Here is a 27,775-nt window from a genome sequence, read left to right as displayed (position 1 = left end):
ATAAGCATTTCTAGAACATTATAAGATATCTATGTCAATGCTCTGTCAACTTTCTTTAATTTTTTCCATTTCTTAAAAAATAAATAATTCATAAAAAAAATATAATCATATAACACATTTGATTATAGGATGAGATTTAAATATACCATCACTATGGACTCTTGAGAGAAAAATAGGAATAAAATAGCCACTAAGGGCTTTTTATCAAACCTTTACTCCCTTTTCAATTGGATTAAAGGGAGAGAGATAAAGTATACTATAAATAACAATTTCTAGTTTTTTTAGGAAGTTAAAAATAAATATTCATAATATCTTAATGATTAAAGACAGATGTAATATCTTAAATTAAATCTGGATTAAATATAGTTATATAAAAATTAATTACAAAAAAGTAAGAACATTGATATCCTTTTCCTTTTTAGATTTGTATTTAGAACATTTTTATTCCATTAATCCAAGATTATATATGTGAGATCCTAACTCCACAATATACACTCTGATATTGTTATAACTCTCTTCCTAGACTAGGCCAGAATTATTACAAGATTCTTAAGGACCACCCTAATTCTTTGCTACATTAGAAAAGAGTTGTGTAGAGGCCAAAGTTTAGAGGCCAGAGCTTTGATTATCTCTTAATCCATACTTATCATCTATAGAAACTCTATAGTGATAAGGGTCTAAACTATATTGAAATATTAACTATATTGAAAAGTACACCACTAACATCATGCATAAGCTTGACCACACCTCGACCACTTGGAGGAGTCTCACTCATAACCTTCATAAATCTTATTCCGGACTTAAAGACTTGTTAGCCCTGTGAATGGCATCTATGCCACTCAACCCCAAGTGCTCTATGTGTCTGATCCTATTATTGATACCCAAATATACCACTGACATATCGGCCCGTTACACTAAGGCTATGCCTATTCACCCTTATCACATCAGTAGTCTAACACCACTTACATCACAGTCCCGTCTCTTAAAGACTAGGCCATCTGTCCATGAGTGGTCATCCCTTGACTACACCTTAGCACCCTTAAAATGCCCAGAGACATAAGGAATAACCTTCCCTAACATCCCTTTTTTAGTCCCCATTAAATCCCTTTTTGTCCTTAGCCATATTCGCCAACACTATCACTAGATCAATGCTTGAAGGCTCTAGGACTTCCTTGCCACATGACTACATTCTTAATCACTACACAAGAGGAATTATCCTCTTCCTTTCTATAGTTTGGGACTTTGGAACAACATTTTGAAACATCGTGACCTAACGCAAATCTCGTGGGTACTCTCCCCACCTTCTGCCTTTTGGTGCCCTAGCTATGTGGCTAGAGTGAGGTTCTGATGAAACACTCCAAGTATCCAAGTAGGTAGTGCCACCCACACTTGGATTGAGAGCATCAACCATTTAATCCTCTGGAGGAGCTAAAATCAACTTTTAAACACTTTATTAAGTTACCCCACTTATCTGTCCGTATTCACTCTAGCCTTAAACTCTTTAGTAGATATATCATCACCCAACACGTGGGTATGCCTTCCTTGGTCACATTGGCCTTTCCTAGCCAAATTGGCTCCATTGGAGTATTTCCCCTACTATACTTTTGGAGTTCACAAAACCCCCTAGGGTCTAGGAGATGAATGCTTTGGGCTTTCACCCTTAGCTTTGAATCCGGACTTGGATTCAAACTCGGTCTCAGTCTTAGTCTCGGTCTCTATCTTGGCCTTAACCTCAGACTCTATCGCAGGTCCATCTCAAACTTGACCTTGGACTCCATCTTGGACTCCATCTCGGTTCCATCTTAGGTCCATCTCAGATTCCATCTCGGGTTCATCTTGAACTCCATCTTGAGTCCATCTCAGACTCTATTTTGAGTCCATCTCGGATCCATCTTGGACTCCATCTCGGACTCTATCTCGAGTCCATCTCGGATTCCTTCTCGGACTCCATCTCAAACTTCGTCTTGTCACTTTCATGTGTCATGTATTGGTCCTCTTATATCCCTTTTCTAGAGACTCACTTACTACTTCTTTGTGCTCGTTCTTTGAGCACTTCGTTGGGAGTTCCACTCCCACTCTCGACTATCCAAGTCAAAGCTTTTAGTCCAAATGTGTTATGCTTATGGCTTCTGCTTCAGCCACTACCACGTGGCACCCTTTTGACTACCACTATCTCACACGTTAGCCATAAATATAAGACCATTGTCTGAGAAAATCTACTATAGCCAAAAATGGTGGAACACCACTTGATTGAGGAGAAAGTGTTTAAAAACAATCACAAATGCACTAGTAAGAGCATAAATTTCTTTTCAATAAGTCAAGTAGTCAAAAGTAATAATGGCATTTTCATTTTTAGTAGTTGATATAGAAATTTGTTAGTGGTGTTTGCTATCAAACACCACTAACATAAATAAATAGGAATCTACAATTGACTCCATTTGTCATTCCATTGAGAGGAGTATTTTCTGTGTTTCTAGCAATCTAGCCATTCAGAAGTGGCATATCAAAACCCATTCTACTCCTAGCTAATGTAGATTGAGTAATAAGGAGATGGTTGATCGTTTATAGGTTAGTTGGCACGTGTGGGGAAACCTAAAGAAGAAGTTACAAGCTTAGCACCAAATGTAACTATACACATACCAAATAATATCACGTTGCATCTCCAACTAATAAAAAGACTTGCAAAGCTTCTCAGTCATATAATGATGTTCTATATACCTATTTAGAATCAAAGAGTCATGGTAAACATGAAGAAAGTGTGAAATAAAGATCAAAGACACCTAGATGTGCATCACAATTAATCCCCATAAATAAAATAAAGTCATCCTCAAGGCAATATTAAGAATGTCAATATCACAATGGCAAATCATTAGCAAGTGATGTAGAATTCTCAAACCTATCATAAAACCTTAAGATCCATGGCTCAACCTTTTAAACTTCATGAACATTATCAAGAAAAGGTAAATCTATCTTAACATCTTATGGATATTGAATATCAAATACAATAATCATTAATGGCATAATGTCCTCGTCGAAAAATCATTGATCCTAAAACAATAAGTCCATCAAGAATAGGAGAAGAGAAGGAAGAAAGGAAAGGAGTTCAAAAAAGAGCACCAACATCAAGTATGGTGATTTATATATCTTAAGTTTCAAAGCCCATTAAATAGTATGATCAACCAAGTTCTTCTACTTCAATAATGAAATGACTGTAGCATAATCATTTTTAACAACTTGTAAGAATTATAGAAGTATGCATGATGAGGAGGTGAACAATGATAGGAGTTGTAGCATTATTATCTTCCCACTTATATATATCCTAAGTGTTCAATAAACTCCAATGGAAGAATGCTCATCAAATACTAATCCTAACATCAGTAGCTTGTAGCAATTGTAAAAGGTAAATTCAACTCTATTAATAATATCAGATCATGATAATATAAAAGTTTATATGGTGAAGCACCAATAGAACTTTCCACCCTCTTAACATATGCATACTAGAGAGATAGTAAATAGCTATACCAATCTGAATGTTAAAAGTTCACATACCTTACGGTTATTCCTTTAAATGATCATTTATTTGTAAATGATACACACTTATGAAAATGTGACATATCCCCAACCAAGACATTAGGATGTGAAATGTTTCAACTATAAATATAGGACTATTACATGAGAGAATTTGTTTTGAATAAGAATGATGAAACACCATTCAATTAAGGAGGAAATATCTAATAATAGTCTCAATTTCCACTAAGTGAGTCAAGTAGTTAGAAGCAATAATAATATATTCATCTCTAGTAGTTGATTGTGAAACCTATCAAATCAAACACCATTAACTCAATTGAACAAAAAACCAAAATTCACTCCAATCATTCTTCCAAGGAGTATTATGAGTTTAGCACTAAATGCATCTATGTATATACATGATAATATCATATTGCATCTATAACCAATAGAAAAACTTGTGTAGCTTCTCAATCATACGACAATGTCCCATATACCTATCAAGAATAGTGAAGTTATGGTAGGTGTGGAGAAAGTATGGAATAAAAATTAAAAGCACCACCACATAAATGATTATTATGATTAATTCCCACAAAATAAAGAAAGTTATCCTTAAGGTGATATTAAAAATGTAAATACCAAAATAGCAAGTAATCAACAAGTGAGCAAGATTTTTAAATCCATTATAAAACTTTCAAATCCACAACTCAATTTTTTTAGTCTCACGAACCTTGTCAAAAAAATATAAATCTTGTTCTACACCTTGTGAACATTAAATATCAAGTATAGTAACAGTCGATAGCATAAAATCCTCCTCTATAAAATCCACTAATGCTAAAATAACATACTTGTCATGAATACAAGAAGAAAGTGAAGAAGGGAGAGGAGTTCAAGAAAAGGTATTAGCATTAGCCATAGAACTCCTTGAGCAATAAATAACCTCAAATCATATATCTAAGTTTTAGAATTTACCAAACAATATGATCAACCAAGCTCTTCCACTTCAATAATAGAGTAATTGCAACATAATCATTTTATAATAATGTTTGAGAATTATGTAAGTATGTATAAAGCTTTTCAAAACCCCAAACTACTACTAAACATTCCTTATATCATAGAGTAATTCACCTCTCTTGGTTGTAATGTACAGCTAATATATACAATGGGATGATTCTAACTAACCACATTTATGTTCTCTTACATCAATACATCTTGAGACCAATATCAAAAAAATAAAAGGTTGAGTGTAATTAGGATATAAAAGAATCGTCAACAACTTTTTGAAATCCATAAATGCCTAATTGCAATCCTTAGACTAAATGAAAGCTGATGTTGATAACTTCAACAACACTCACAATGCTACATTATGATTAAAAATATGATCAATAAAATCTACAAGTTTGTCATGATTAATTTGCAAACCTCTATAAAAAATACAATACCTAAAGTAAGTATTTATGAAATCAATAGTCATCTATAACATATCACAAAGAATTTTATCCATCATTTGCTGGAAAGTCACTATAGTGAGAAGAGCAAATCATCATGCTGAGCTGCCAAGTTGTTCTGATGCTAGAAGACTAATAGTAGAAACAAGCAAGCTAGGTAGCTCTCACATGCTACAAAGCTAATAGATTCTATGGACATGCAAGTAACCTTCATTTCCAGCAGCAAAAGCAGAAGTGATGAGCAAGCACAAGGTAAAGCTCCACAAGACACAGTGTGAGGAGTTATTGTCGATTACTGTTACCATGAACACAATTATGCTTGGAATCCTGATCCACATTTGCAAGGGGAGTACATCACAACCAAAAATGTGATATAGACAAAGGTTATGACAAGTAAATCAACAGTTTTTTTGCTGATCTCTGTCCCAACACAAGACATCGCAATATGAAACATTGCCTCCAAATATGTTGAGAGAAGAGCTGGCAGTCCAGCATTTCTGATGAGATCCAGATCTTCGAGCGATGTTACTGCACCAGCATATGTAACTGGGAGTTACACCAATAGTCACTCACAACTAAGCATGAAGAGTCCAAGATGATATGTACTGGAGACCAAGATGTTGACAAGCTCCTCATTGATTCCCAGCCTGGTGTGGCGGTTCCAAGATCCACCTCATGGACAAAAAACTTGCGATTGCGCCAAACCAGAGTTTCTATCAATGATTGGCAGATCACTAAACTTTTTGCCACCAGTCAGTATACTCCATCCTGACAAGACTTTTTCTTTTAGATATGTTACTACAAGGAATTTACTCGCCTTCTTGCTGCAACTCAGGTCCACTCTTCCAACCTAGGACGATATAAAACACTGGCAATCACATGACGCGCTCCAGCATCGAGTTAAGACTTCGTGTTCCACAAGTTGACACCACCACCGATCTGCAAGCCAGGAGAAGATCAATGTAATAGAAAGAAAAATTTGCTAAACATTACTTGCCCAATAGTGCCGTGAGCGCTGCTTTCAAGCTTAAAGAATCTCCCCGGTTTTGAACTGGATTGCAATTCACATGGGAGAATTCCAGCCGATCGTCAAGCTGTGCGGTTTCACCCCTGCATACAATGTAAGGGTTCTTTATGGAGTGTAGAGATAATACAATGAGTAAGGAAGCAACTAATGGGGTCTACTCTGATGGATTCATCGCAGTCTTCAGTGGTTGTGAATTTTGAGTGAGAGAAATCGGCCGCCAAGTTTGTTGGAATGTACGTAGGGGTGATCTTCCCTGCGAACATGTGATCATAGCAAGGAGTTCAAATGGCATTGCAGCAGTAGGATCAGAATTTAACATTGTAAATTATTTCCATGTCTTATGTCATGTTATGTTCTTTCCTGGCCATGTTATGTTCTTTGAGAGTTCACAACTAAAGATGACTCCACCTTAATAGTGCCTGGCCAGTTCTAATAAGACCTGGCCAAATTGCAATAGGCACTAGGCTGTTCCAGCCATGGTTCTTGGCACTCAAACAGCGAAGTTGCAAATGTTTTGGCACTGGTTGGTATTGCCAAATAGACCAGCCTGGGTTGTAAACGAAAATCTCGGTTCTTGGCCTTGAATTGTCCAGCCACCTTGGCCAGTCTTTGCGGGGCAGGCAAATCCAAGAAATGTTTTACAATGAGTGTGTTCTTGGACCTGTGGAAGTGAAAAAAAACTTGTTTAGTTGAAGTTCTCAAAGAACATAACATAGCTAGGGAAGAACATAACATGGCCTAGCCTTGAAAAGAAATACAAAAAACATCCAACCAAAAATCGTGGAAAACACGCACAGAACAGAGCTCTATCGAGCCCACAAGTGTTTGTTTGATCCATCACATGGTCTGTAAATCCAGCTCAAACAGTAAGAAACTATCAAGATTCTAGAGAAGAAAACTGCTACCTTCATTTCCAGCAGCAAAAGCAGCAGTGATGAGAAGGCACGATAGGAGCAATGCAAGCAGAAGCTTTTGAGAAGGAGCCATTTCTCCAGAACAGGAGCAAAAGGAATGAGAAAACAAAAGGGGCAGCCATAGGTAAAGCTCCACGAGCACAGACTCACACAGAAGCTCCCACCGACTTCTAGAATGCGAAGTGTTGGTCACTGAATGGTCATAGCTACCGGCAGTGATTACCGTTGCCATGAACACAATTTAGGGCTGATCAAAAGACGACGATGCTAGGAATCCCGATCCAAATTCGCCAGCTAGAAAATCCCAAGAGTACATCAGAAACAAAAAAGTGAGATTAGACAAGGTTAAGACAAGTAAATCAGCATTTTTTTTGCTGATCTCTGTGCCAATTCAAGACATCGCAATATGAAACATTGCCTCCAAATATGTCGAGAGCAGAGCCAACAGTCACGTCTACAACGCCTCGCCCAGCATTTTTGATGAGATCCAGACCTTCGAGCGATGTTACTCCACCAGCATACGTAACCCGGATCTACATCAATACTCACTCACAACTAAGACACCAAGATCATGAAGAGTCCAAGATGATACGTACTGGAGACCATTGGCCCAAGATCTTGACGTCGATTCCCAGCCTGGAGTAGCAGTGGTAGCGATAAGATTCCAGCTTAAACTATTCTCACTACTTGTCTTACCGCTTTCCTTCAACGTCCACCACATGGACAAGAAACTCGTCGTCTGATTGCACCAAACTGGCTAGAGTTTCTTCAGTGATAGACAGATCGCTAAACTTTTGCCACCGGTCGGTCAGGACCATGTATACTCCATCCTGGCAAAAGTTTCATGTGTTACAAGCTATCCCCCTTCTTTCTGCAACTCAGGTCCAAAACGAGCCTCTTCCGGCCAACAAGGCGTACTAGCTGCTGGAGCCTTTCAGTGTCGACCTTGCCGTCCTTAAACACGAACTAGAAAAACCAAAGTTGGAGTTATTCCCTCATAAGACTGATATAAAACACTCACCGAGGTGACAATCACATGACTCGCTCCAGATAAGACTTTGTGTTCCCTAAGTTGACACCACCACCGATCTGTAAGCCACCTGAAATTTAGCAGAAACGAGAGCTGTCAAAATCTAGAAACAAATACTTGCCCGGATACGCTTCCAGTGCCGTGAGCGCTGATCACGTGTCCGCCGGGAAGATCATCGCGGCGATACATTCCAGCAAACTCGGCAGCCGATTTCTCCGACTCGAAATTCACAACCAGCGAAGACTGCGACGAATCCAGCAGAGTAGATCCCACGATTTGCTTCACCTTTCCCTACAAAAAAACGCACACATCCAACATTGGATCTCTCTCTCTCTCTCTCTCTCTCTCTCTCTCTCTCTCTCTCTAAAACATAACTTGTAACATATGAAATTTTTGCCAGGATGGAGTGTGCATAGTCATGACGAGCGGTGGCAAAAGTTTGGACGTCGAAGGAAAGTGGCAAGACAAGTAGTTGAATCGTTTCATCTTGCCGAGCTGCACATAGCCAGTGATCATCTCATTCTACACTCATTGATCGATCGGGGAATGGAGATCGATCGATCAATCAAAGAGGTTAATCACTCATAACTTACACACCAAGAGAGTCCAAGATGATCCGTCCTGGAGACCATTGGCCCAAGATTTTGACAAGATCCTCATCGAATCCCAGCTGCGAGAGCTTGAAGCTTTTCACAGACCGGAGTGCATGCAAACGAGACGACCGAGACAAGCACTTCCGGGTGTGGTAAGCAGCGAGTTTCGTTCCTTTCTTCGTTTTTTTCCTTGGTTTAAGTATAAATTTCATGGATTTTTTCTCTCAGTCTCGCTGGTTTTGGAGGTGGGAGCGTTGTCCCGCTTAAATGGCAATCCACAGTTTGAGAGGAGTATGCGCAGTACTAGTGAACTGAACTTACTGGGAACGAACCTTGACATAACTGAAGATTTGTTCGATCGCATATTCTGGAACGCAGAGAGAGTTCAGTAGCTTTGGTTCTGATCTCCAGCATGGATGTAAAGCGGATTTGAGTCACTGAAGGCAGAAGCTTGCCGGCTGAGAAAGAATCCAAGAGCTCCAAATTTCCTTTAGCTCCAATCTAAACTCGCCTCAAGATGTTCGTCTTTTGCTGATATCTATTCTGACTTCAGCATAGAGAACGTGTGTTTCATTGTAGATGATTCCAACGATGGTGGTGAAACCATGGTGATCAACGTTAAGGTGCTACTACTGCCACTGGAGTAAAAGTTTGTGCGAGCTTTTGTGTGAGTTCGTGCTCCTGGATCTTTATCTATGGGAGATTGCCCCCTTTGTTTGCTCAATCTATTCTCTTTTCTCTTGGCTCTCCAGAAATTATGGCTCCTACTCGAAAGCTTGTGCTTGCATCGCTCCTCTCATGCCTGGTCATCACTGCGGCTTTTGCCGCTGCGGTTTTCTTTAGTTCTCTCTCCAAAATCTCGATAGTTTCTGTGTCCACACCAGCGACGACCATGGCGATCCATCAGCAAACTACAGTGCTCCATAGTAGAACTCTCTGTGTGTTTTCCATGACGTTTTTTCTGTGGATCTTAGCCTTCCTTTACACGGCTAGGCCATGTTTCTAGGCCATGTTTTGTTCTTTGAACTTAAGCTTCACAAAGTGGTCAAGAAATGGATGATTCTACTCTGTTGGATTCGTCACAGTCTTCGCTGGTTGTTCTCACAATTTTTAGATCTTGAAAAACGCTGTTTTCTGCTAGATTTCAAGTGGCTTGCAGGTTGGTGGTGGTATAAACTTGGGGAACGCGAAGTCCTATCTCGATACTGGAGCGGGTCATGTGTTGTCACCTCGGTAAGTGTTTTACATTAGTCTTGGAATTTAACTTTTAACATTGTGTGTGTGAGACTAAGTCTTGCTCTGGCATTCTCTCGAGAGCAAGGAGTGCGATGCGATCGTCTGGATGGCAATGGTGCCGGGTTTCGCTCACAAGGGACTCCTCTTGGAAACTCGAGTTTGGTGCCCGGAAGAGGCTCATCGCTTCTTGGAGGTGGACGTTCCAGAGATAGGCCGCAAGGAGCGCTGTGCACGCCATCTTGCTCTCGTGAGGCATTCGATCGACAATAAACTGTGGATTTTCAAGATGGTTTATAGATGCGAGCATATGGATCATTGTCGCCCAAGAGATCTCGTTGCGGTGAGCCATCTCTTGGAAGGAATCTAGTGCCTCGTCCAAATGCCCATTCGAGGCATAAGCGCACATCATGGAGTTCCAAGCCACCACGTCCTTGTTTGGCAGTCTCTCAAACAAATCTTTAGCCTCTTCCACGCAGCCATTAGATGCATAGCCGTCTATCATAGCCATACATGCCACCTCATTAAGATCCGGGGCTTCTTCAAAGAGACTCTTTGCTTGCTCCATATGCCCTCCTTGGGCATATGCCGTAATCATGGTCGTCCATGTTACTAGGGCATTCTATCATAGCTTCATCTAGCCGCTGGTTCTGGCAGTGGCCTTGGATCATGGCCGTCCACAGCAGGATATCGAACACCTCACCCGCGTGCGAGAGATGCCCATGATAGGCATATGCCACGATCATGGCGGTGCGTTCTACTATGGGAGGGACTCACGCTTTTAGCCATTTTGCTGTTGCACAAATCCTCCACTGGTCTCATGGAGCTCAAGGGAGGGGTGTTTTATTCACTAGAGATATCTTACAGGTATAAACTTCTCTTGTTTACAAACTTTGTTTTTGTTCTGTTTTCCTCACTCCATGTTTGATTTGTAGGTGGGAATGGACAACAAAACAGTGAGCATAATGAGATCGTATCCAAACTATATACCACTCTCGTCCATGTTTGATTTGTAGGTGGGGATGGACAACAAAATAGTGAGCATAATGACATCGTACCACTCTTGTCAAGCCACACTAAAAGGATAGGCCAGGTGATTGAGCCATGGGATTTTGGGAGGCTCTATGTTGCGTTTCAGGACAGAGAGGATGACACTGCTTAAGCATCACAATTATCGATTGACTCTCAAGTAATGAATCAGACTGAAACTTGAGATGTTTTTCTGATTATGATTTGCCATAACATTGTTTCCAAAGTTAAATTGGACATTTGTTTTTGTGAGGGAGACAATGCCACAATCAATTTAGAGTGAGCAGTGTTACAGCATACACAGTGGATACATGAGTTTCTTTTTACAAGATCTTTTCTCTAACTTTTAAGCTTCTTCAATGTTTGTTTTACATTTTCAACTCTTGCAATTTTCTTAAGCAGATTGCTTATTGTCTTTAATTCATCATATTTATGCCCTTTCTTGTTTCTGAATGACTAGGCTACAAACAAAAGGATTCTAGCTTTTTTCCATGATTACCATGTGTTTGAGATCCTGCCCTAATCTTGAAAGATCTTTCACAACTTTTCTCCCTCTGACTTCCTTGGGCGAGCATGAATCTTTGTAAAGGCAATGGGTGAAGAGATTCCCAGCTAAGTCAAACTTATCCAATATCTTGTCTGCATAAAAACCACAATCTTGTATATCTGACTCATCTCATTTAGAAATGTATCCACACTCAACCGCTTTGCAACAAGGTAATACTTTAGTGGAAGAGTTTTCCTATTGAAGAGCTTGAAGGACACTATGGCCTTGTGGGCATCTCATCCATGTCTAACACAAGTGTGGGTTTTTCCTCCACAACTGGTGGTAGTAGTGGGGAATTGTGTGTCACCTTTACCTTTTTATTCTTTACTTTGGTTGCCATGTCAAGCGTTGTAAAACTCTAATCTCCATATTCTCTCACCCTCTTTATGGCTTTGATAAAAAAGAAAGAAAGAATGCAAGCCCTAATTGTAAAGTTAAATACATTTTACTAAATATACCATAATTCAGCACATAGAAATTTGATTATGACACCAACCCTAGCGCCAAGAGCCTCTTAGTAGCTCAAGCTCCTTGTGGATTTTCTGGCAAGCCACCAACAGCAAGACCCAAGTAATACTGTTGGGCTCAAAAGGCATGTTGTGGATGAACTCCTTGGCCTTGTCTAGCTCTCTTGCAAACACATTAACAAGCCCACACTAGTGTTGTCCTGTGGGCTCAACTCCTTAGTTCCGGATCATCAACTAGAAATAGTCCCAAGGGATTTTCACTGGACTCAAAATAGTAAGAAACTATCAAGATTCTAGAGAAGAAAACTGCTATCTCAACTAAGTACTATACTTATCATGAAATCTGCATCTCTAAATTTTAATTTAAATCAATAGTTTTGTGTGTTTATAGATCCACACTCAACTTTAAGAGAAGAAACTTTCAACAAAATTTAAATGGTTTTTAAAAAACGTTAGAACCACTCCCACTATATTGCTCAATTGCTTGTAATTGTGTCATTTTGGATGACTGCTAAACCCTCTACTCTCTCTTCATTTTCTTTTATCTCTTGCTTAAAAATTCATGAATAATCCTGTCATGGCTACATAAATGAAAAAAATTTCTCTAAACCTGCAGTGCTGGCCATAAGAAATTTGTAATGTTAGATTTTGGATTGCTATTGTTGCAGATTATAAGCATTTCTAAAACATTATAAGATATCTATGTCAATGGGCTATCAACTTTCTTTAATTTTTTCCATTTCTTACAAAATAAATAATTCATAAAAAATAAACTATAACCATATAATACATTTGATTATAGAATGAGATTTAAATATACTATCATTATAAATCTTTGGACTCTTGAGAAATAAATGGGAATAAAATAGGCACTAGAGGTTTTTTTATCAAACAATTACCCCTTTTCAGTTGGATTATAGGGAGAGAGATAAAGTGTGCTATAAATAATAATTTCTAGTTTTATTTAGGAAGTTAAAAATAAATATTCATAATATCTTAATTATTAAATACAGATATAATATCTTAAATTAAATCTGGATTAAATATAATTATATTGAAAAACTAATTACAAAAAATTGAGAACATTGATATCCTTAGATTGGTATTTAGAACATTTTTTTTCTATTAGTCCAAGATTATATATGCCACAATATGCACTCTGATATTGTTATAACTCTCTTTCTAGACTAGGCCAGAAATATTACAAGGTTCTTGAGGACCACCCTAATTCTTTGCTACATTAGAAAAGAAAGGCCAAAGTTTAGAGGTTTGAAAAGTTTAACAGTAAAAAATCACAATCGTTAGATTAAGGAATGGCCTAGAACATGCCTAAATATTCTAGATGTATTGCTTACCAAGTTTAAAGCAAACAAAAAAAGATTGTAGTCATTTAGGAAAATAAATATTTATATAAAATATCATGAAATACCTTTGTCATTTGTTAAAAAAGAAAAAAGCTTACACATATTTCACTCACAAAATATCAGGGAATACAAAGAAAGATCATAGCTTAGGAAAAACAAAGAATGATCTCTTCTAAGGCCTGTGGTGAGGATGTATCATGCTGGACAAGTAACTTCCAAGACTGCTTTCCGAGCTGGAAGGCCATAAGAACTCTCAGCTCACGTGGTCTCGCGGTAGACTTCCACTCCACTCCATGCAGAGAGCGGCGCAGGCTGCTTGATATCGAAGAACACAATGTAGGGACGAATCTGGGCGCATGGGCAAGAGGACAAGGAAGAGAACAAGCACGATGATCGCTTCCAATGACCGTCATAGTGGGAAATTGAGCTTGCGTCTCGCTCGCGCGCTCTCTCTCTCTCTCTCTCTCTCTAAAAAGAGAGCTCTTTCGCTAAAAATAAAAGAGAGCTTGTGTGTGTCTCTCTCTCTATGGGGACAAGACTGTTGGAGCCAAAGGGATCTCCTTAGCCTTCTGGAGAACCAAGCAGTGTGCCCATCTATCTCCAACGAATGGAGGAGCTGAGAACATCACAAGTTCAAGGGAGTAGGTAGGTAAAAATACTGGTTTTTCTTGTGCTCCAAAAGACCTCAAAAACATGTATTATTGTTGGAGTGAAGGACAGTTGCATCAAAGTGATTGGAAATGGAACAAATACAATCTTTCCAATCCAGCTCTGTGTGCTTGACATTTTCTCACACCCATCCAAGCATCCAGCCCCTGCCACTACGAAAGAGTGAATGCATACATACTACAAAGATTTGTGGCCGGTCCACACGGATTTGTGGGCTCGTGCGTTCACTGAATTGACAAGTTCCAACGGAAACAGGACAAACAAAAAAACTACATAATTCAAAGAAGAAGAAAATAATTCATACGCATGCATGAGAGATGTTAATGCAATTGAAAATTTTCCTTCTGGTGATCGTCACCTGGGGCCATTTGTTTCGGTGAAAGCAGCCCTTTCAGGAAGATTAAGATCAAAGTTGCAAAGCTTTTTAGTGTGGACAAAGGATGTCTAAGAGCAAAACCTTGAGTGGCTGAGCTCGTGACATTCAAAACGATCGGTATATACTTCTATTATATACATTACAGAACTGTGAGCCTGGCTAGTCAAGGTGGAAGATTGAAAGCTCAGAATTCGTGCAGGCCATTGTCAATCAGTAGTGTTTTTTTTTTTTTTTTTTGTGGTAGGCAAACTCATCAAAGTTGTGGTCCGTTTTACTACTTTGAATAGGAAGAGAATGGAGTACTCTAGATTCATTTTCTCTACGGGAAATGGTACATGCAGCGCAGAAGAATCCTTGACAAAGAAACTCGAGATGTATAGATTATATATATAAAAAATATGATATATCCAAATAATATAATATAATTAACAACATTGAGAGCGATCTCTCTTCGCTTTCCTTGCTCCCTGCGAGAGAGCGAGAGATGCTGCCCGAGACATTAATGTTATCTTTCTTGTGAGTCGAATATGCCGGTAGTCAAAAAAGGAATAATCTCTTCCCGGGCTGAGCACTGCATTGTCCCTCGTGTGGGCAAATGCGTGAAGCTTTTGTTTTCTCGTCAGTTTCAAAATCGCTGGGGTGAAACAAACGAGTAGCGCCTATCCGACACACCACCCACGCCCTCAGGCGCCACTGAAATCGTTTGAGAATTACTCCCGGACAAACGCAAAAGATTTGGCTGCCCTAAATCGCAGCTGACACGCTGCCAATGGACAGCGTCCACGTGTTGCGTTAGCACCACGTGGCGTAACGCTTCTGTCCAGGTCATTGCAATGGAATGGATGAGTTTTTTGTTTTTTCGCATTTAAGGTAGTGGAGGAGGTAACCGAAAGAGCTGGGATTCTGAGAGCTGCAGTCAGCCACCTTTGTTTTCCTTTTTTCTTTCTCAATCTTGCAATCCATTCCATTGCAGAGCCTCTGGAGAAAAATTTTGACAAATAAATTAGTATTTTATGGACTTTTTTGTGATTTTCAAGCTGGTACTTTGGACTGGCAGAAGCATGGCTTCCCTCTATTTCTTCTTCACTGGTACCTATAACTACATTGCCAGTGTCAAAAAAGTTGAAAAAGTATGACTCCTGGGGAAAACATATTCATAGTCTGAACGCTTGCATGCATGCTGCATGCAAAGTGGTTGAATTGAATTTTTTGCAGCCGGTTTTGACAAATCTACCTAGTCAAGAGTCAAGTCAGTTTGACGGGACCACTGTTGTCAATGCCCTAGGCTTTTCCTTTGTTCCCATTATGCATTCACACAGAATGGCCCATGCATTACGCAAAAACGCATGGTTTTAATTCTAGAACAACAAGTTGCTTGAGGAAATTGACCCGGATGGAAACAAGTCCACATCCCTGGTTGTTGACAATCCATTGTAGCGCCAAATAATATATATACGCAAGCAACTCGACGCAAAGGATGGACGACAGCAAAACGAATGACTTAGCCCCGGTGTGTGAATTTGCTGCAGGTGCCGGGTCCTTCTCTGCGGATGGACCAAAGCGACGGTGACAAACAAAAAGACATTGTCAATCGACCTCTCCGAAAGCTCAAAACAACAACAAAAAAAGGAAGAACGAGAAAAAGAAAACAAAGAAAAAAAGTTGCAGTGGAAGTATATCAAAATCGATTTCGCTCATCTGCGTTGTAGAGGGGAGGAGGGTCCGGAGAAGGAGTCGTAATCGCGCTTTGCAAGTCGTTGTTTTGGATGTGAGCCCGTCCGATGATCGATGTTTGAGCAACCGCTAGGCCCTCTCCTCTCTCTCCGTTCCATTTCTCTCTTGCTTAAAAATCCATGAAGGATCCCGTCATGGATCTCAATCTCGCTACAAAGAAAGAAGAAAATCTCTCCAAACCCGCTGCGCTGGCTATAAGAAATTTGTAACGTGAGATTTTGGTGACAGATTATAAGCATTTCTAAAACGTTACAAAACAGGCAAGTCAACGGGGCCGTCACCTTTCTTCGATTTTTTTCATTTCTGAAAAAATAGACAATGGAAACTGGTTCGCTCTCTAGCTAGGGTTGACCACACAAGAATATGCGTTGCCGTGGGAGGCGAATATGCGGCTGGCAGCCACAAACCACGAGCGACCGTTTGTGTCTTAAGCGGTGATGTGGGGCGGGCTTGCTCTGATAATGAGCGGCCGCGATCAATGCAGCAGATTAGTTGCTGCGAGGAAGGCAATGACGGGACGGGACGGCAAAGTGACGTGTACGACATGAATGGAAGGATGTCGTTGAAAACGAAGGGTAGGTTGGGGGGTTTGGCCGGTTGGTTAAAATGTTAAAGGTGGTTGGATTATATCGTAAAAACCCAGGTTGCTTTATGATAAACCGCGTGTTTAGTTTAGACGTATAAAAGTTGCATTTTCTTTTTCGAAAAAATCAATTTTGTGCAGTGGATTTTCTTTCATGAAAAGAATTAATTTGTTTTTCTTCTTCTCCGCGGGCGAGCAAAAGAGTTTGTGTGCTACAAAATCTCCTGGGTGGTGATTTCTTGGGTGGTGATTTTTTGAGAGGCGAGAGGAGGACGAGAGAGGAGAGATGAGCGATGGCGACGATTTTTTGTCGCTTGGGGGAGGATTCGGCAAGGGAAAACCATCCGCGGCGCTGCTGGGCTTTGGGAAGATTCCACTCTTTCCCGGGATGAGCTCTCCTCGATCCACAGGGGGGCATGGCGGAAGAAGAATTGGAGACGAGGGAATGGAGGAGGAGGATGATCGCCGACGAGTGGTTTTAGGACGGCTAGACGAGGAGGTAGTCCTAGATCGTGATCGCGGCGATGGTGGGAGTGGGAATGGATCGAGGGAGCTCGCGGAGGAGGAGGATGACGACGATGAGATGAAGGAGTCGACCAACGAGAACGATGGGGCGGCGGGCGCCTCGTCGTCGCCCAGCAGCAGCAGTGCGAATCTCCTGGAGATCGACAATGGCGGCAGCGGTGGCGCCGCAGCCGGGAAGAGCGATCTCAGTGGCGGCGGCGGCGCGCAATCCAAGCATTGCCCGCGTGGGCATTGGCGGCCGGGCGAGGACGACAAGCTCAAGGAGCTCGTCGCGCTCCACGGCCCACAGAACTGGAACATGATCGCGGAGAAGCTCCAGGGGCGATCAGGTAAAAGACGAGGAAATTGAAAGAGTCTAGACATAAAAAATGGAGAGAGAGAGGGAGAGAGAGAGAGAGAGATCTAGCGAGCGAGTAGGATAGTAATCCTCGTCCTTCCTTCGTTCTTTCCCAGGTTCTTGGGTTTTCTTGTTTGGCATGGCTTGGCTTGTTTGTTCTTGGGTGTCTCTTTCCCCCCGGCGCGCTTGATCCGCCCGCCACGGATTTTGGGACGCGGTAAAGCTGCCCATGTCCCCAAAATCGCTCTTTTCCCGGCGCATTGTTTTGCTCGCTCGCAATCGCCGGAAAGATCATTCCTTTTCTTCCAATCTCTTTTCTTTCTCTCCTTGTCTCATCTGATCCCCTGGAGTTTTATCGCGATCGATATCCCCGATGACCATCGTCGTCTCACACGATCATCGCGATTTTTCTTTCCAGGCAAGAGCTGCAGGCTGCGGTGGTTCAATCAGCTCGACCCGCGGATCAACCGTCAGCCGTTCACGGAGGAGGAGGAGGAGCGGCTGCTGGCGGCGCACAGATTCCACGGCAACAAGTGGGCGATGATCGCGCGGCTCTTCCCGGGAAGAACCGACAATGCAGTCAAGAACCACTGGCACGTCGTCATGGCCAGGAAGTACCGCGAGCGGACGCGGACATACGGTCGATCGCCCAACGCCGCCTCCACCAGGAAGAACACCGTGACCACCGCCGTGAAATCCGATCATCCCGCGCCACCATCGCAGCAGCTCGATCACCACAATTTGCTGCTAAACAGGGGATCCACGCCGGTGCTGCTGCCGTCCAAGCGGAGCCTGGTGGACGCGGAGGATCGCCCAACAAGCAGCTCGGCAACAGCGGCGGCGGCGGCGGCGTGGATGGATAATCTCCATCATCGCGCGAGCAATTTGATGGGATTCAATCCGGGGAGGGTCCCCTTCTTCCCGGGCAGGGATCAAGCTCCATGCACGACGACGACCAGCAGCAGCAGTGGCCCCAATACGTTAAGACCAGGTAAGCTCTCCTCTAGAAGTTCCATATCCACGAGTGTGTGTGTTCTTATTCTCTCATCCAAATCGCATGCTCTAATGTCTGGATCTACATCATGTTCTGATATATATCGTGTGATGCCGTCAGGAACTTTGCTGGCCCCGTTTCTTGGAGGAGGATCAGCTCCGAGCTTCGCGGAGGGGTTTTATGGCCGCCACCACCACCATGAGCAAAATCATCGAAGCCAGCAAAATGGTGGCGGGCAAAGCAACTTACGCGACGCCTTGAGCGGCACCACGAGCAGTACCACGGATTTCACGTCCACAGACAATGCTACCGTGAAGAACAGCAGCAATGCGATTAGAAGCCGTGGCCATGCAAACGAGCCGCCCAGCGGCAATCTCGCCAGTGACCTCCAGCTCGAGCTGTGGAAGAAGACGCAGCAGCAATTCCAGCACCAGGCTCATCTCTACCGTCTCGATCAACAGCAGCAGCAACTCAGCGCGTCCGACGGTGCGATTTCGTGCATCAGCGTGGAGCAGTCTTCCCAGGACGTCGGCGACGAAGATCACAACAAGCCCGCCCAGGATTTCATAGATTTCCTGGGTGTCGGCGCCTGATCGTCGATCATCAAGACAAGATCCATCGCAGAAAAGAGAAAACAATCGAGAGTTTCAAAGCGAAACTTTTGTCGCTTGCTTGTTTCGTTTTTTCCCTGTCTATAAGAAAAAGAAACCCCGATAGAAGTGTAAGCTTACTAAGATCAAGTTCCACTTATCCAAGGCTCTAGGATCTTATAAGTTCATAGTCAAACTGATCAATCCAAAAGTTCCAACTTATCCATACAAGTCGGGCGGGTTCAAACTGATCGATCCAAAAGTCCTACGCTATCCATCTCTCTCTTCTCAATCCCTGGATGGACAGAAGCTTGGACTGGATTTCACATCACTTTGTTCCTCTCGCTCGACAAGCAAGCAGAGCGTATGCAGGCCTAGGTAGCTTGCAGCAATCCATTCAAGTTCCTGCGAGATTTCCACTCACGTTTGCTTGCTGGGCTTTGCATTGCTTTGCTCGCTCGCTTGTGCTCGCTTGCTCACTCGCGCTTACCTGTGTGTAACATTAGCAGTAAAGAGAAAGTGTGCGAGTGCTTAACAACGACCCGGCAGGCCACAGTGTGGCCATGATGATGAAAACGCCTACGCTGCGTTTCTGCCAGGCATGTCATAGTGACATGGCCACAAATAACTTCCAACGCAATTGTGAGAGAGCATGTCATACCCGAGGGACCATAAATTCGCATCCAGGATTCTTTGGTTTAAAAGCCTGCTGTGCTCGAGCGAGAGAGAGAGAGCCAAGCCGAGACGAACCAAAAGAAAACTATAAACAAAGACACAACGGTAAGAGCATGGATGGAAACGAAGCGAAAGAAAGCAGTACCGTTTTGCCAGGAGAGTGAAGACAATCCTCTGTTGTTCGACTGCTGCGCGCTCCGCTGCTGCTGCTGCTGCTGCTGCTCCAGACTGCGTTTTGTTGTTAGCAATTTGCAGCGCCCTGGCTCGGCATTTATGGTGCTGGATTTCAAGGATCCTCCTTTGTTTGTTGCTGCTTCATGGTGGTTTCATCATTGAGCCTGCGCGCTCGAGGACCTGGCTGGCTGCCGCTGGAAGCAGTAGTGGAAGTGTAGAATCCGAAATGGAGTACACCACCAGGAGTAAAAACAAGGCGCGACTTTGACACCGAGGTCCCCTTAGTGGGACACTAAGTATGCGAAAGCAACAGGAGTCAGATAGATTAAAAACGCGAGATAAAAGCAAAAGAGTAGTAGTAGCATACTGACTAGCAGTAGAACATGACCTTCTTAACCTTGTCCTTCAACGCGGGCAGCGGCCGGATGGAGCCATCCTGGCAATTACCAGCTCGGGGAGCAGTGTTCCGGTGGACGGAGCCAGCCTCGGACGCGTCCGGCTCCATGTAGAATCTCGCGCGGAACGCAGCCAGGTGAGCGTAGTATGCAGGTGGTACTGAAAGAAAAGGACGATTGCTTTGTGCTTTAGTTGTCAAAGCCTATGGGAAAGAGCTATGGTCTTTACCTATCGAGACTGAGCGTGTGCAGCGAGCGTAAGTGTAGCACAGGCTGTTGGTGAGGGACTGCAAGCCATCGGCAGTGAACTTGTTCTCGTCCCAAAGTACGTGATAGTGTGCTGGTCTGCTTGTTCCCTGTAACATAGTCTCGTCGTATGAGCAAAGCTACAAAGGCCAGGGCTCCATCAAGTTACCTGAATGCCGCCATGGCTGCAAAGGTAGAAGTCAAACTCCGTTGGATGGCAAATCTTCGAATCCACCACAGTGCCTGTCAAGGAAAACGGTCTCTCATTAGTTATCTAAATTCGCCACTTATTAACGGCAACAGCACCTGGCAGGATATTTCCACTCTTATCAGTGGTTCTTGTATCGTCGTGATCGTTAGCAAATAGCCGGGTGTGGTGCCGTTTCTGGACCACAACGAACGTCACGAGAGGCTGATAGTTCGGCTCGAGTGACGCGCAAGCCTGTCCAAAACGAAGAGCTGAATCAGTCAATGTGCCAAGTCTTTCCATACTATACCTTTCTAATTGCATCCAGCTCGTGAAGGAGAACTTGGTAGAACTGTCCTTCGCTCACACCATCTCTGTAGAAGATGATTCTTCCAGGTTTGTATCCAGAGGCACTTCGGAAAGAAATTAAAAGCTCTCTAAAGTTTGCGTATGTTAGCACAATAAGTAAAACAAAAAACTCACCGCTACTAACCTTATCATACCGCCATTCATGGTTCCCTTCTGAGGATCAACCCATGTTTTATACAAATCTTGGATCAACTCTTGTCTGTGAGCTTGAGCGCACACTAGACCTGCGTATTTCGTGACTTCTGGCCAATCCTGAGAAGCGACAACCGGTAACAGGCAGCTTATTTAGAGACACACGAAAAGAAAAATCGTACACTTACCGCTGCAATCGAGGGACTCGAATCTTCTCCAGGATGAGGATGCGTAACATCCGCTCCAAATATAATTGTTGGCGTATCACTTACTAAAGGAAGCCTCCGAGATAGTGCATCCACCAAGACAGTGTTTCTGCCTCCGACCTTACAACAAACTTGTTGAGCTTATTCACGAACATCGCGCATGAAGCGCCCTACCTTGGCATTGATTTTCAACGCAACATTAGCAAGACACTGCTTTCCTCTCTTAAAGACGTGCTTTGTCAAGAAGCATTGAGAAACCAATCCCAGGTCTGTTTCGCAAATTCGTTTCAAGTCGCCTGGAATAAAACTTATCAGGAAATCTGTAAAAAACCAAGTCTCTTACCATAAAGTGAGCCATTGTTGTCAGGTAATATGGCAATCAGTAACTCTAATTCCTTTCCTTTGACCTTGCTTTGAACTTCACGATATACCGACTTCAGAGCACGTTCTACCTGGTCTGGGCGTGCAGCATGAACTGGAATGATAGGTTCAGCAGCAAACGCCTGCATGTCATATACGATTAGTAAACTGAAGATCATTCTGAAAGCCGTACCATTCCGGAAATAAGACACATCTGAGCAAGGTCGTTACAAAATCCCCGAGCTATATTATCTTGAACAGTACGAGAGAAATTGACGCATGCCCAGTAGTTCACTGTCCCTCCATCGACCATTTTCTGGAGACATATGAATTTAAAAGAACAGTTTTCTTCCAAGCACGCTTACCTTGTTCATCATATGCCAGGTCCCGTCTTGAGGCAAGCAATCCTTTTCTCTACCCGTTTCATGATATTTCAGCTGCAAACCCGCATTTTTTCAGAACATTGTATGACAACAAAAGAGAAGAAACACAAACCCGTGGGGCAGGCAGTATTCTAGCTTCCACGAGAGCCAGTCTGTCACTGATACGTATCCCAAACTCCTGGGCGTATGGGTCTTGATTATATGCATTATGATAAACAGTCTAGCACAAAACATAAGAACAGTTATAAAAATAGAGACAAAAACGGGAAAAGATTCTTATCCTACTTGCAAAATATCGAGTTCTCTTTCCCTGGGCCGTTGGCATGTTACTTTTAGAAGGGCTGTCACTTGACGCTCGTTGAGACGTTTAGTATACCTTTGTCCTTCCACAATCTTGCAGACCTGTTAACCAGCCAAAACTGAACTTAGTTCGTTGCATGCCTACGAAAACTGCACACCTCCATTGGCAGATAATTTGGTCTTTCTTGATTTCCAACTTGTAAACAAGGTAAAGATGGGCTTCGTATAGTGTAGTGATATGTATCTCGGAAATACTCCATTACCGATTTCATTGTACCTCTATCATCAACAGGAAACCTGCAAACACAAAATAAGACACATCACAAACAATCAGAAACACTTACATTAGTTCTTGAGTAGGCTGAGAAGTTAAGCCAGAAATCCTGTATTTTCGTCGCATGGTTCCGCGATGTGTAACTTCCACTTTGACCCCTCTCAGAGCTTTTTCGATCTGGCACAGAAAATCAGATCTATCTTAAAATCGCTCTTCGCAAACCAAGCTGGGACTTACCTTGATGCGGTCAGCGTCCGAAAGTGGCCTGCTTACGTCCTTGTTAAGGAGTTTGCCAACAAAGTCCACCACGCGCAGCGGCTCAATGAAAGCAGTAAATGACATGTCTTCAACAAAAGATCAGAACGCATACCATCACATTTCATAATCCTTACCAATATTCAGAGAAAGACCCATTTGCGTGGGCCTTATACTCTGGTAGAACCCTCGCCAGCTTTCTAAGCCGTCACCGAGGGATTGTGTACGTCCTAAGTCTGGTGAATAAAACGATCGTCCAACAGGCGAATACCTGGAAGAACTCAAAAGAAACACATAAAAACCCGATACCAAAGAAAAGAGGAGCGAACCTATGGGTAGGAAGCTCTCGCAGCACTATGTCCAGCACTTGCAAGGCCTCTTGAGGAGCATCTGCTTGCCTCCCGGCCAGAAACTGGCCAAGATGATGCAGATCAGCACGAGCAGCGAACTTGATGACCACCTTGAACTGCCGATCTCTCCTGAAAGATATTTTATGCTTTTCTTCAGTATGCTGTAAAGTCGAGAAAAGAAAAGCTAAGCTACACTCACCTCGGTGTACCACATCCATCATCTTCCTCCGGCAGACTTACCTGAAAGTCCTTATAATGGAAGGGTAAAGGCCCAGCAGTGTACAGGCTTTTCCGGCCATCATACACTGGGAGCCTGTGACCCAAACTCGAATCCCTGTGAAACTTAACGAGCTGCTCCATGACCGCTCGATTCACACCACGCGATATCACCTCGGGAGTGATCGTCACCTGCGCAAGCAAAACAAGCCAATTGGATGCAAACACTAGCTCGTGACAAGAAGAAACTTACATCATAGTGGTGTAGATCCTTATCTGGTAGCTCTGCAAAGAAGTGATTCGCCTTGACAATGCACTTAACCCCCGTTTGGCTGCGTCCGGGCCTCAGCGGAAATCTCAAGGCCTTGCTAGACGCTGGAGGAGCTACGACGCTCGGCTGCGGTGGCGCTGGTTGCGCAGGAACTGGAACTTCCACACCCAATCCAGAAAATTGCTCTACCACTGCGCTCACTGCTGGAGCTTGTCGCGGCTGCTGCTGCCCATGATATCCTCCCGTTCCTCCTCCTCCACGGCCACTACTTGATTGACTATACTGACCTCCACTCCTTCCACCACTAGTTCCTCCTACTTGGTAATGCTGCGAGTATTGTGGATGCCTGGCCATGGCTAAAGCCCCTTGTGAAGCTTCGGTGGTGGAGCTGGAGCTCGCGGCGGCACGGGGCGGCGGCTGTGGAGAAGCTCCGCTCGACGAAGGTGGAGGAGATCCTTTCTCATCCTCTCTGGGCGTCTTTCTCCTCCTTGGCATGGCCGATCAGCTCCCGGAATGTGGAAGCTCTCGCGTTACCTGCGGTCAGCAAGAAATTCAGACAAAACTCCTGGCGATGTGGATAGGGGAGGGCTTTGATGGAGGGATTGAGCGGAATGCAAGTCGGGGCGAGCTAGGAATCTGAGGCGCTGGCTCGGAATGGAGACACGAAGACAGGACGAGGAGCAGAGGAGGGGAAAGATCGCTGGCGCGTCGCAAGTTAAGCAAGAACCTCTTGAGATCACCCCAAGCAAAGATGCGCTATGAATTCCACAGAAAATGTGGGAATCATCAAGCTTGAATATACCCATTTGTGATTTACTTTCCACGTTGAAGGTCCACCGAAAGCCATGTTTGCTTTAGGTTCCTTCTCTCGTTGTCTCACCTCTTGTACGAAGGCATTTGACGATCGCGTGATACGGTGCCCGGCCCAGGACGCGCACTTAGCAAAGATGCGAGCTCCACTTCGTTGGAGAAGATTCGGCGATGCTGGAGAAGCGATCAGATCAGTGCTTTATTCATTCTAGGATCCAAGCCGCATTTTTCTGTACAGCTTTTCCTGCATTTTGAATCAAGTTTGAGTGATTGATGGACTTGAAAAGCAGATGAAGATATACCAGAAAGGCACCTTAGGTAAGAGCCCAGGAATCGGACGAGTGAAAGGCTGAGCGAAGGCTAGCAGCCACCCAAGCTCTCCATGTAAAACCTGCTTGCCGCACAGAATTTTAAGCATCCTGACCATCACTTGAATAATGGGCTTTTAGAACGTATCAAAAAATGTCACACAAGATTGAATGCACAGGTAGAAGTTTTGGATCAAAATAATAAGAAGGCACACTTTGCCCACTTCACATGAGAAAAATGTGTCAGTGAACAGATAATTCTTCATACACATTCTCCAAGAGGTTGGCAGCTTCAATCAAGATGGCGCATGGAATATCACAAAGACTCAGCCATGCAACCTTTCGATATAGAAGTCTGCCCAGTTTGGGTATATGGAGAACTCGAGTGTAGCGTGCCAAGAACGGCGATGCCTCCACCTTCTGTACAAAAGCATTGGAGAGGAGCACGTACGGCGAGGATCGCGTGGGGGATACGCTCCCCAGATCCATGGCTGCCCGTGCGGCCTGGTCGGCGTCACGATGTAAACCGCAAGCACTGAGTAAAGATGCGAGCTCCACTTCGTCCGGGACGAACGGCATGCTCATCGCCAGATCGATCGCGTCGCCCAGCCGGCCGATCCGGCCGTGAGGGACAGGCGATCCGGCTGCGTGGTCGCAGACTGGGTCATGGAGTGGAAGAGATCCGCGGCCTCGTCCGCGAGGCATCGATTGGAGTAGCCAGCGAGCATCGCATTGCAAGAGACTCTGTTCTTCTCGGGCATGGCATCAAACAGGAGCTTGGCCTCCTCCAGATTCTCGCGCTGGACGTAGCCACTGATGGTCGTGTTCCACGACACGATGTCGCGCTTGGGAGCCCGATCGAATCCTCTGCGCGCGTTGTTCAAGCCTAGATCGTGATCGCCGCAGTAGGCAGCGATGATCGTGTTCCAGGCCGTGATGTCCAGCCGGACCATCCGATCGAACGCGCTCTTGGCCTCCGCGATCTGGCCTCCCTGCGCGAATGCCGCGATGGGGAAAACGTGGGCGAGGAGAGATTTCTCGGGCATCTCCTGGAACACGCTCTTGACGCTCTCAGTATGCCCATTCTGGGCATACGCCTGGAGAACCAAGTTCCAAGACGCTGGATCCCATCCAGGCATGACATCGAAGAGCTCTTTAGCATCATCCACGCTGCCTGTCTCAACGAATCCCTGGATCATCGACATCCACGAGATGATGTTCTTCGTTGCGGGCATTCGATCAAACAGTGACTTTGCCTCGGAGATCCGCGATCGCAGACCCAACCCAGCGATGAGCGTGTTCCAAGCGACGCTCTCCCACGCCGGCAGCCGTTCCCGGAGGAGGAGGAGGAGCGGCTGCTGGGGGCGCACAGATTCCACGGCAACAAGTGGGCGACGATCGCGCGGCTCTTCCCGGGAAGAACCGACAATGCAGTCAAGAACCACTGGCACGTCGTCATGGCCAGGAAGTACCGCGAGCGGACGCGGACATACGGTCGATCGCCCAACGCCGCCTCCACCGGGAAGAACACCGTGACCACCGCCGTGAAATCCGATCATCCCGCGCCACCATCGCAGCAGCTCGATCACCACAATTTGCTGCTAAACAGGGGATCCACGCCGGTGCTGCTGCCGTCCAAGCGGAGCCTGGTGGACGCGGAGGATCGCCCAACAAGCAGCTCGGCAACAGCGGCGGCGGCGGCGGCGGCGTGGATGGATAGTTTCCATCATCGTGCGAGCAATTTGATGGGATTCAATCCGGGGAGGGTAGAATGCCATCATGGTCTGATATATATCGTGTGATGCCGTCAGGAACTTTGCTGGCAGGAGGATCAGCTCCGAGCTTCGCGGAGGGGTATTATGGCCGCCACCACCACCATGAGCAAAATCATCGAAACCAGCAAAATGGTGGCGGGCAAAGCAACTTACGCGACGCCTTGAGCGGCACCACGAGCAGTACCACGGATTTCACGTCCACAGACAATGCTACCGTGAAGAACAGCAGCAATGCGATTAGAAGCCGCAGCCGCCCAGCGGCAATCTCGCCAGTGACCTCCAGCTCGAGCTGTGGAAGAAGACGCAGCAGCAATTCCAGCACCAGGCTCATCTCTACCGTCTCGATCAACACCAGTAGCAACTCAGCGCGTCCAACAGTGCGATTTCGTGCATCAGCGTGGAGCAGTCTTCCCAGGACGTCGGCGACGAAGATCGCAACAAGCCCGCCCAGGATTTCATAGGTTTCCTGGGTGTCGGCGCCTGAAGAGTTTAGGGCTTAAAGAAGAACCGATGAAGTCGATCATCAAGACGCAGAAAAGAGAAAACAGTCGAGAGTTTCAAAGCGAAACTTTTGTCGCTTGCTTGTTTACACTTCTATCGGGGTTTCTTTTTCTTATAGACAGGGAAAAAACGATAAGATCAAGTTCCACTTATCCGAATCTTATTATAAGTTCATAGTCAAACTGATCAATCCAAAAGTTACAACTTATCCATACAAGTCGGGCGGGTTCATACTGATCGATCCAAAAGTCCTACGCTATCCATATCTCTCTTCGCAATCCCTGGATGGACAGAAGCTTGGACTGGATTTCACATCACTTTGTTCCTCTCGCTCGACAAGCAAGCAGAGCGTATGCAGGCCTAGGTAGCTTGCAGCAATCCATTCAAGTTCCTGCGAGATTTCCACTCACGTTTGCTTGCTTTGCTTTGCTTTGCTTTGCTCGCTCGCTTGTGCTCGCTTGGTCACTCGCGCTTACCTGTGTGTAACATTAGCAGTAAAGAGAAAGTGTGCGAGTGCTTAACAACGACCCGGCAGGCCACGGTGTGGCATGATGATGAAAGCGTTCTACGCTGCGTTTCTGCCAGGCATGTCATAGTGACATGGCCACAAATAACTCCAAC

General features: G+C 44.3%; 4 protein-coding genes and 1 pseudogene across 4 annotated transcripts; 1 reads left to right on the top strand and 4 right to left on the bottom strand.

Moving 5' to 3' along the window:
* Positions 1-7,255: 7,255 nt before the first annotated feature.
* Positions 7,256-8,731, bottom strand: LOC9659807 (annotated as a pseudogene).
* Positions 8,732-9,786: 1,055 nt separating this feature from the next.
* On the bottom strand, positions 9,787-10,350 carry LOC112349460 (pentatricopeptide repeat-containing protein At2g35030, mitochondrial-like). The gene has a single exon (XM_024683910.1). The coding sequence runs from the start codon at positions 10,348-10,350 to the stop codon at positions 9,787-9,789; it is 564 nt and encodes a 187-aa protein (XP_024539678.1).
* A 6,331-nt stretch (positions 10,351-16,681) lies between these two features.
* On the top strand, positions 16,682-19,193 carry LOC9659301 (transcription factor MYB101). The gene is made up of 3 exons (XM_002978987.2): positions 16,682-17,375; positions 17,802-18,374; positions 18,498-19,193. The coding sequence occupies exons 1-3, from the start codon at positions 16,808-16,810 to the stop codon at positions 18,968-18,970; spliced, it is 1,614 nt and encodes a 537-aa protein (XP_002979033.2). The 5' UTR covers positions 16,682-16,807; the 3' UTR covers positions 18,971-19,193.
* Positions 19,194-20,113: 920 nt separating this feature from the next.
* On the bottom strand, positions 20,114-24,536 carry LOC9659806 (protein argonaute 1). Its single transcript, XM_024683943.1, has 20 exons — positions 23,743-24,536; positions 23,473-23,681; positions 23,253-23,402; positions 23,061-23,194; positions 22,906-23,012; positions 22,739-22,845; positions 22,553-22,691; positions 22,380-22,496; positions 22,207-22,314; positions 22,077-22,148; positions 21,905-22,027; positions 21,695-21,854; positions 21,526-21,647; positions 21,334-21,471; positions 21,138-21,265; positions 20,955-21,081; positions 20,764-20,899; positions 20,627-20,700; positions 20,441-20,567; positions 20,114-20,371 (listed from the first exon to the last, which is right to left on the bottom strand). The coding sequence occupies exons 1-20, from the start codon at positions 24,253-24,255 to the stop codon at positions 20,187-20,189; spliced, it is 2,976 nt and encodes a 991-aa protein (XP_024539711.1). The 5' UTR covers positions 24,256-24,536; the 3' UTR covers positions 20,114-20,186.
* Positions 24,537-25,459: 923 nt separating this feature from the next.
* Positions 25,460-26,437, bottom strand: LOC112349459 (pentatricopeptide repeat-containing protein At4g02750-like). The gene has a single exon (XM_024683909.1). The coding sequence runs from the start codon at positions 26,435-26,437 to the stop codon at positions 25,460-25,462; it is 978 nt and encodes a 325-aa protein (XP_024539677.1).
* Between the last annotated feature and the right edge of the window lie 1,338 nt (positions 26,438-27,775).

This window comes from Selaginella moellendorffii, unplaced genomic scaffold (genome assembly GCF_000143415.4).
Source record: "Selaginella moellendorffii unplaced genomic scaffold, v1.0 SELMOscaffold_39, whole genome shotgun sequence".
Classification (NCBI taxonomy): domain Eukaryota; kingdom Viridiplantae; phylum Streptophyta; class Lycopodiopsida; order Selaginellales; family Selaginellaceae; genus Selaginella; species Selaginella moellendorffii.
Note: the sequence above shows the minus strand (reverse complement) of the source record. Positions and strands in the feature narration are given on the sequence as shown.

What these genes read in the sequence shown, in the direction of transcription:
- LOC112349460 (XM_024683910.1), bottom strand. Translation starts at nt 10,350, where the DNA reads ATGATTACGGCATATGCCCAAGGAGGGCATATGGAGCAAGCAAAGAGT.
- LOC9659301 (XM_002978987.2), top strand. Translation starts at nt 16,808, where the DNA reads ATGAGCGATGGCGACGATTTTTTGTCGCTTGGGGGAGGATTCGGCAAG. An exon ending in GAAGCTCCAGGGGCGATCAG is followed by an intron (nt 17,376 to 17,801) that starts GTAAAAGACGAG and finishes TTTTCTTTCCAG; the next exon opens with GCAAGAGCTGCAGGCTGCGG. An exon ending in CCCCAATACGTTAAGACCAG is followed by an intron (nt 18,375 to 18,497) that starts GTAAGCTCTCCT and finishes TGATGCCGTCAG; the next exon opens with GAACTTTGCTGGCCCCGTTT.
- LOC9659806 (XM_024683943.1), bottom strand. Translation starts at nt 24,255, where the DNA reads ATGCCAAGGAGGAGAAAGACGCCCAGAGAGGATGAGAAAGGATCTCCT. An exon ending in CCTGGCATATGATGAACAAG is followed by an intron (nt 22,028 to 22,076) that starts GTAAGCGTGCTT and finishes ATATGTCTCCAG; the next exon opens with AAAATGGTCGATGGAGGGAC. An exon ending in CACACGCTCAGTCTCGATAG is followed by an intron (nt 20,372 to 20,440) that starts GTAAAGACCATA and finishes CTTTTCTTTCAG; the next exon opens with TACCACCTGCATACTACGCT.
- LOC112349459 (XM_024683909.1), bottom strand. Translation starts at nt 26,437, where the DNA reads ATGATCGGATTTCACGGCGGTGGTCACGGTGTTCTTCCCGGTGGAGGC.